The sequence below is a fragment of the Daphnia magna genome, linkage group LG9, assembly GCF_020631705.1.
Source record: "Daphnia magna isolate NIES linkage group LG9, ASM2063170v1.1, whole genome shotgun sequence".
Taxonomy (NCBI): domain Eukaryota; kingdom Metazoa; phylum Arthropoda; class Branchiopoda; order Diplostraca; family Daphniidae; genus Daphnia; species Daphnia magna.
The window spans coordinates 6832650-6841373 of record NC_059190.1 but is presented as its reverse complement, the minus strand read 5'-3'; the positions used below and the strand labels follow the sequence as shown (position 1 = coordinate 6841373).

The 8724-nt window shown below is 33.4% G+C and overlaps 1 protein-coding gene across 3 annotated transcripts in view; it reads left to right on the top strand.

Moving 5' to 3' along the window:
• Positions 1–4776: 4776 nt before the first annotated feature.
• LOC116933298 overlaps positions 4777–8724 on the top strand; it is a 57683-nt gene continuing 53735 nt past the window's right edge. Inside the window, exon 1 of one of the 3 annotated variants that reach the window (XM_045178755.1) lies at positions 4777–5050. In XM_045178755.1, coding sequence (XP_045034690.1) covers positions 4895–5050 — 156 coding nt within the window. In that variant the 5' untranslated portion in view covers positions 4777–4894. The remainder of the gene's footprint in view (positions 5051–8724) is intronic. The other 2 variants (XM_045178753.1, XM_045178752.1) reach the window with 2 other exon arrangements.

The following is an 8724-nucleotide window of genomic DNA, read 5'->3' as shown; positions in this document are numbered from 1 at the left end:
CAGGATACTTTAATATTTTAAATACTTAAAAAGCATTTTGTCATACTTAAAAAATTTTTTCAATGCTTAAAATCGATAGGATAGGTATGAAATTGGGTTTCAGTAGGGGAATCAAAATTTTAAGTATCTTTTTTCAAAATCAGGTATCATTTAAGGATACTTAATTTTTTCAGTAGCTTTTTCCTACTGAAAGACCCTTAATTAAGTATTCAGTCGCTGCTGTGCATAAGTGCTAACAGCAAAACAATTTCTGTGGTATAACAAACTGGTCTAAACTAAGATCCATGGCGTAAAATTAAACAAAAGACACAAATAAGCGAATACTTGAGGAAGAACGAAATACTTCGAGATTTATTTCATGAACACTAGAAGCAGACATTTGAGTTGACATGTGCAGGAACTACAAAAAGGTTGCCCCATCTTCTGCAACGCCCATTTTCCGTATGATGTCTGTAAACCTATGTGCAGTCACTGCAGTGTAGATTGCGTTAGGGAAAAACTGAAATAGCGTGGCAGTAGGCCTGTATGTCTGTATGTCTTTATGACCGTAACTTGTCTGTAAAAACTGCTAGTAAAGACGCAGGTTTAAATAGTTGCCATAGTTTCCAAAAGTTTTCATGTCGCGAAAAAATATGGAAAACGAAAAACTTGAGAAAAAAGTAGGGGTTGGGGGAAAGGAAACAATTCAGAGGTTAGCCTTTCCCCGACTTTTTTCTCAAATTCTTTGTTTTCCAAATTTCGCTCGCAGCAAAAAATACTGAAATCATGGCAACCGTCTCGCTTTTACAGTCAAAACAAACAAAAAAAAAGTTGCGTGCTTTTTTTTGTTTGTATTTTGCAATTAAAAACTATGCCATATAGCGCTCATAAGGAATTTATATTTTTTGGGCTACCGGGGGGGTGCCTCTTTTTTGTGGAGGATACTGTACAGTATCCTGCAAAAAAATCCGAACACCGATTTAATTTTTTAAAGCCACCTGTTGGCGGGGTAAAAGGTTTTTGTTTGTTTTTCTTTAAGATGGAGGGTAGACGGGGTGATGGACACAAAGGGCAGGGTTGGGTAAGTCTAGAATTTTTTTTTAATGCCTCAAGGTATTACGCTTTGAAGCAAGTAACATGTCGGGACATTTTTGCAACCCCCAGGGTGATGTGTTTTTTTAAAACGACAGTTGGAAATGTTGGTTTTAGGCTGTGTAAAATTCCTTGCTCAAAATAAATTAGAGAGCTGCCTGTGCACAATTATATTGATACCGATGGCATATGTGTAGAGCCTCTGGATGCGACGCCGTAGATGTTCCCCCGATATTCCCGATAAACAATTGCGAAATATTTCGTAATATTATAATAATCTTCATTCGAATATGCTAATCATTGATTAATTTTTTTAAAACGAAGTGAATTATTATTTTTAAGTTATTTAATAAACAAAAAAAGCACATATTGTTCGATGAAAACTTATTTTATATATGAACGAGAATTTCTCGTAAGGTAACCACACTAATTCATCACCTCATCTGGAATCGAACACCGATCTCCAGCATCACATTCAGAAAAGCTACACCTACGCCATTGACAACGACGTAAACTTTCACATTCAGCTGGAACATAAGCTAAATTGTTTCGGTAAGCAACATTTTCAATCCCAAGCCCTAAATTTCCAACTGTCGTTTAAAAAAACACACCACCCTGGGGGTTGCAAAAATGTCCTGACCTGTAACTTGCCTGAAAGCGTAATACCTTAAGGCATTTTTTTTAGGTCTAGACTTACCCCACCCTGCCCTTTGTGTCCATCACCCCGTCTATCCTCCCTCTTAAAGAAAAACAAACAAAAACCCATTACCCCGCCAATAGGTGGCTTTACAAAATTAAATCGGTGTTCGGATTTTTGTGCAGGATACTGTACAACTTAAGTACGTGGATGGTAGAAAAATGTTGTGAAAAGTTTAAAAAGATTTTGAAACATTTGATATTACGTCCTAAAATTTTGTTTTCGAACATCACCGATAGATAAAAATTAGTATAGTAAACATTTTTATTTTCAATTTACGACTAATTCGAATGGTTTAAAAAAGTCCGTGAACACAATAAAGTTATGAGCAAAAATTTTATTTTACGATATTTTTATGTACAATTACTTTCTTTTCTCTCTATTTGTAATACATTTTTAAAAACTGTTTTTTTGGATTCTAATATATGGGGTTTAAGCCCCAAAAATTTAGTGTTACAAACAAAACGTATTTTAAATCCCAGTTATTTCGTATCGGTGACAATTTTTTCGTGAATAAAACCCCCGAAAAAATTGTAACCTTTTTAACAGTGTAGGGGAGGGTGAGGCTAGTTGGCAGGAGGACAAGTAGGCAATTCTGAATTTCGAAGAATTGTGTACATAAAGAGATTTTATTGAAATAATTCGTGGTCGAAGATGTTTATCATCCGCAAATTTGTGCAAAGAAAAAAAAGAAGTTTTTTCGTCAAATCCACAATAGTTGCGTGCTTGGTATTTATCAATTATATCTTTACTTGGTATGCATATAGTTTCTAAAAAATATGAATATTGTAAAAAAAATTTTCCTCTATTGAACTGTAGCAGCGGATTTGTTTTAATAAATTATAAATGAGTAATAAATATTGTTATATGAATACACCCTGGGTTGGGGCAAGTTGATACATTGCAACATCGGGCATGTCGGCATATGCATTTTACATGCATATCTATATTTTATTTTTATTTTTTGCACTTAAGGCTATTAATCTTTATATCAGTTATCACAACTTATTTCTGAGTTTCCCACTCTGAAATAACAATAGAATTTTTCTTTATTGTAATGTTATTCTAGTTTGTTTAAAACATCAACATTTACCGGAAATTCTTATTTGAAATGCCTGGGGCCAACTTACCCCACTACCACTGCCAACTTACCCCGTTAGAGGGGCATGTAGGCAACATTTTTTTAGCTTTTTGAACATTGATTTCGATATGAATTCTTTATCGCAGATCAAATTAAAAAAAAACGAGAAAGCTGGTTATCTGAATTTTCTTTTACAACTTTTCAGGTGTCGAAATATGAAACATTAAAGAAACGAGAGTAGAAAATAAAAAAATGGTATCCACTAGCCTCACCCTCCCCTAAAACGATAAATTAAACAAGCTGCTAGACTTTAACAGTGAATCATTACTCAAAACAACTCATAAACCATTTTTAATATATCTTTTTTCTTTTTCGACAGAACACCGAAAACTGGGTGTTATAATTACTATTTTTTGGGTAGATTTTTCTGTATTCCGTATAAGGTTTACATGTTTTAAGTAGGACATACCTGTTTTGTGAGGTTTTTCATACTACATTATACCCCTTTTTGTATGCCCTACCAGATAGTAGGGGTTGTTAGGGGAGAGTGGGGCTAGTTGTCAGGAGGGCAAGTTTGCAATTCCTAATTTAGAAGAATTGTGTGAAAGAGGTTTTATTGAAAAAATTCGTAGTCAAAGATGTTTATCGTGCGCACATTTGTGCAAAGTTTTATAAATTTATCCCAAATAGGCCTAGTTTAGGAAATAGAAAATAACGAAATTTTTTGCGTCAAATCCACAATAGTTGCGTGCTTGGTATTCATCAATTTTATCTTTTCTTGGTATGCATATAATTTTTTTAAAATATTAGTTTTATAGAAAACTGTGTCCTCTATTGAACTGTAACAATGGATTTGTTTTAATCAATTATAAAGGAGTAATAAAAATTTTTATATGAATTTACCCCGGGTTGGGGCAAGTTGATACATTGCAACATGGGGCATGTCGGCATAGGCATTATACATGCATATGTATAGTACATGGCCTGTCAAAATGTCAGGGAATTGCAAGTCGAATTTTTGCTAGATATGACTTATGGTGAACAGTAGTATGCATTAGAGGCCAAAATTTGGCACATTTTAGGTGTTTTACTTTATACGATGTTCACCTGTGAAATGTTTGCCTGAATTATGTATATTATTTTTTATTTTTTACATTTAAGGCTATTAATCTTTATGTAAGTTATCACAACTTATTTCTGAGTTTCCCACTCTAAAATAACTATAGGATTTTTGTTTATTGTATCGTTATTCTAGTTTGTTTACAACATCAACATTTCATTGAAATCCGTATTTGAAATACATAGGGCCAACTTACCCCACTACCACTGCCAACTTACCCTGTTAGTGGGGCATGTAGGCAAAATTTTTTTAGCTTTTTTTACGTTGATCTTGATATGAATTCTTCAACGTAGATCAAATTTAAAAATGGCACAAGAAAGCTGGTTATCTGAGCTTTCTTTTACAATTTTTTGGGTGTCAAAATATGAAAATTAAAGAAACCAGAGAAGAAATTTAAAAAATCGTACCAACTAGCCCCACCCTCCCCTACTTGTTTTTTGCAAAACAAACCCACAGAAAAATGTAAGCATTTTTAACATTGTAAAATTAAATTGGCGTATTTATTCGAGTATTTATAGCTTATCGCAACAAGCAGTTCTTCATCTCAAGGCGAAATAATTTCTGCAAAGAATCTTATGGTTTTGAGAACTTAAGCTGTAAGCGTTTTGCACTGTACACTTACCAGATGGGACCGACAGTCAGGCAACGATCTCGTGTCTTTAAAAGCTATAAAAACAGAAAACAACTTGCCCCAGGTTTCAAGGTTAAACTCGCCTCACCCAAGGTTGCCGTTGAATAATCGATATTATGGATCTAGCTTTGGATTTTAACCGGTTTTGCATCACATTTTTATTTACTTAATTCTCCATACACGTTTGGTTCATTCGGTTAAACGTAAATCCATCCACTGCATCTACTAACTGACCATAGTTCTTGTATAAAACGTAAAGATTGAATTACCTTGCCCACAGAGTTATTTTTCCTGATGTGGAGATACTACCCTTTTCGTTGTTGTGTGCCAGTTCAACTGGCTATATCTATCGCATCTGTGTTCTATGTTTTATATCATATTTATGCTTTTAAGCTTAATTTCGATCCTGTCAAGCATTCATTGATCATGGAAGAATCGCATAGCCAACAAGTAAGTCTAGTTAACGGGAAAAAATCTTAAAGATTTAAAATTTAGCACATAAAGCTCGAAAACAAGGTGTCTTTGACTCCCAAGTTAACTACAGAAAACTTATTTTGATTCAAAATTAAGCGTATGAGACGCAAAACTGCCTCCTTGAGGTTATATTCTACACAGCTGTGGAGTACTTATTTTTCATACTTAATAAAAGGCCAATTCTACTTATTTAATTATTCTATTTAAATTTTGCTCCTACTTAACTTTAATTTTGAGCTTCGTATTTAAGTATGTAAGTACACTTAAAAACGATAAATGTTAGTCTTTGATTTGGATTCAACTCTGGACGTCTATGCAACCCGATCGCTAGTCAGCCGGTCTAACCACTAAACTATATATTCATATTAACAACAATTACTTATTTTGGTATGTATATTGGGGATTCGAATAAGAACTTAGAAAATTTGTTTTGTTTCCTCAAAAAATTTTAGGTAATTGAGAAATGTGAATGTGTGAGGTAACGTAGGCGACGGGAAATTGAAATAAAAGTAGGCCTATGAAAGCACTTGCTTTTCCATAAAATACTTAAATAAAATTTTTTTTTACAAATAAGTTTGTAAATAAAAATAAAGTTCGTTGTCTTATGGCACTTTATTTTTTAAAAGTACTTAATTCCTTTAAAAACACTTATCTAAAAATTTACTATTTTTTTTAAGTACGTTCAATGTGGTAAGTAGGGGAGGGTGGGGCTAGTTGGTACAATTTTTTTTATTTCTTCTCTGGTTTCTTTAATTTTTCATATTTTGCCACCAAAAAATTGTAAAAGAAAGCTCAGATAACCAGCTTTCTCGTGCTATTTTTTTATTTGATCTACGTTGAAAAATTCATATCGAAATCAACATTCAAAAAGCTAAAAAAAATTTGCCTACATGCCCCACTAACGGGGTAAGTTGGCAGTGGTAGTGGGGTAAGTTGGCCCCATGTATTTCAAATACGGATTTCAGTGAAATGTTGATGTTGTAAACAAACTAGAATAACATTACAATAAACAAAAATCCTATAGTTATTTTAGAGTGGGAAACTCAGAAATAAGTTGTGATAACTTACATAAAGATTAATAGCCTCAAATGCAAAAAATAAAAAAAATATACATAATTCAGGCAAACATTTCACAGGTGAACATCGTATAAAGTGAAACACTTAAAATTTGCCAAATTTTGGCCTCTAATACATACCACTGTTCACCATAAGTCATATCTAGCAAAAATTTGACTTACAATTCCCTGACATTTTGACAGGCCATGTACTCTATACATATGCATGTATAATGCCTATGCCGACATGCCCCATGTTGCAATGTATCAACTTGCCCCAACCCGGGGTTTATTCAAATAAAAAATTTTATTACTCCTTTATAATTGATTAAAACAAATCCATTGTTACAGTTCAATAGAGGACACAATTTTCTATAAAACTAATATTTTTTAAAAATTATATGCATACCAAGAAAAGATAAAATTGATGAATTCCAAGCACGCAACTATTGTGGATTTGACGCAAAAAATTTCGTTATTTTCTATTTCCTAAACTATTTGGGATAAATTTATAAAACTTTGCACAAATGTGGGCACGATAAACATCTTTGACTATGAATTATTTCAATAAAACTTCTTTCACACAATTCGTCTAAATTAAGAATTGCAAACTTGCCCTCCTGCCAACTAGCCCCACTGTCCCCTATAATCATATTAATTTAAGTATGGTAAAAAAAGAATAAAAGTATATTATTTTCTTACGCTGTATATATTTTGTACGCTTTTAATTTTAAAGTACTATTCAGTGTACATAAAACACTTAAATGGCGAAAAATAAGCACTCTTCAATCGCTGTCCAGTAGGGCCTATAAGAAAAGGCCAACGAAAACAATACATATTTCTTTGTTCTAAGCGGGTATAAAAAATATAAAATTCTGGAAAAAAGTAGGCTACATGGTTGTGCAGCAACCAATCTTAGCCACACCAATTATAATTCTTTGATGGAGTTACATAATAATAAAAAGACTTAAACTATCAACACTAAAAACTATATAGATAGTTCTAATGTAAAAATATTAGAGAAATTTCAACACGGGTTTTCTCATTAGGAAATTTCTGTACTTCTTGTGGAAATAAAAATCGTAAATCCGTAGAAGTTTAACTAGAAAAGATACATAAATGCTCTCTAAGAAATATGTCGGGAAAAATTCCGAGATTACATTTCGGTACATTTTTACCGATATACTTGTCGGTTTTTCACTGATTTTACGCCAAAATCCCTACAATATGATTTTTTAAAGTCTAAGACAAATATCCGACAATCAATCACGGTATTCCGATTGAAGGACAAACATATTAGGGCGGGTTGGCGATCGTAACAAAGAAAAGTAAACAAAAGCATTGCCAGAGGCCTTGCCTAATTACCTAACTGATTTTTATCCTAGGTGTGGGGGACATTTTTGTTTGTATTGTTTTTGTAAGAATGAAGGATTACAAAAAAAAATGTAGTTTTCCCTTAGGTTTGGCAAATTGGTTAATCTAAAAAAAAAGGATTTTTTAACCGGAAGGCACATTTTTTCCATTTTGGCCTCAAGATGAAGAGAATGATTGCAGTTGTTAATTTGCAATTCTTTTTTCGACAATTCGACAATCGTAAAATCAATTTATATGGAGCGTTAATGGCCAAAAGTCTAATTCATATACATAACATATAAGATTTTCAATGCTATGAAAATTTTCCCGAAAATTTTTCTATCACCCTACACATGTCTCACAATATAGTGCATTCTATAATGCACATACGATAGTCAATGTGGCACAGTGGTAAAATATCAGACTTCTATGAAAAAGACTTATGGTGCTATGGTTCGAATCCCCCAATAACCACCAGCTCAGAGCTAAACGAATAGTAGTAGGTCGAAGAGAGATAACAGTTTTAAACTATCGACAAAAAATTAAATAGTTTGCATTAAATAAAATATTAGAAATAAAAATTTTTATGTTAATGTTATTCAATAACAATTAAAATAATGTCTTAACCGTTTATGATATTACAAAGTACTGCATGATGATGAAGGACTTCTGCACACATTTAGACAGACAGACCTTGAAAATACAAGAATACAGTAGGGGTAGAAGGGGGAAACCAGACGTCTGGACCTTGAGAATGAAGGGGGTGAATACACCCCCCAAATTTTGGGAAAATAAAGGTAAATCGACAATAGTATTCGGATTACCACTGTTTTCCCAATTTTAATTGTCGGTAAAAACATGCCAACAAAAAAGTCTGGACGTTGATTACCGAGTTATTTCTCGGTAAAAACCCCGAGATATTTCTTAGAGAGTGTGTGACCGATAAACACCTTTGACCAAACGTTATTTCAATAAAATCTCTTGGATACAGTTCTTCTACATTAAGAATTGTCTACTTGCCCTCCTGCCAACTAGCCCCATTCTCCCCTACTTTCGCCATTTACCTATTTTACCGTAAGTACCAGGTACCCAGGTACCCAGTACCCAGTACCACCCTCTACTTTGTACTTACAAGCGCGCGCTGAACAAAGGTTCAGCGGGTGGTACTGGGAGTATGCCAGAGGGGGGACACCGCGCCGATTCGCTTAAAATTACACATGTGTCGACAAAAAATTAATTCAG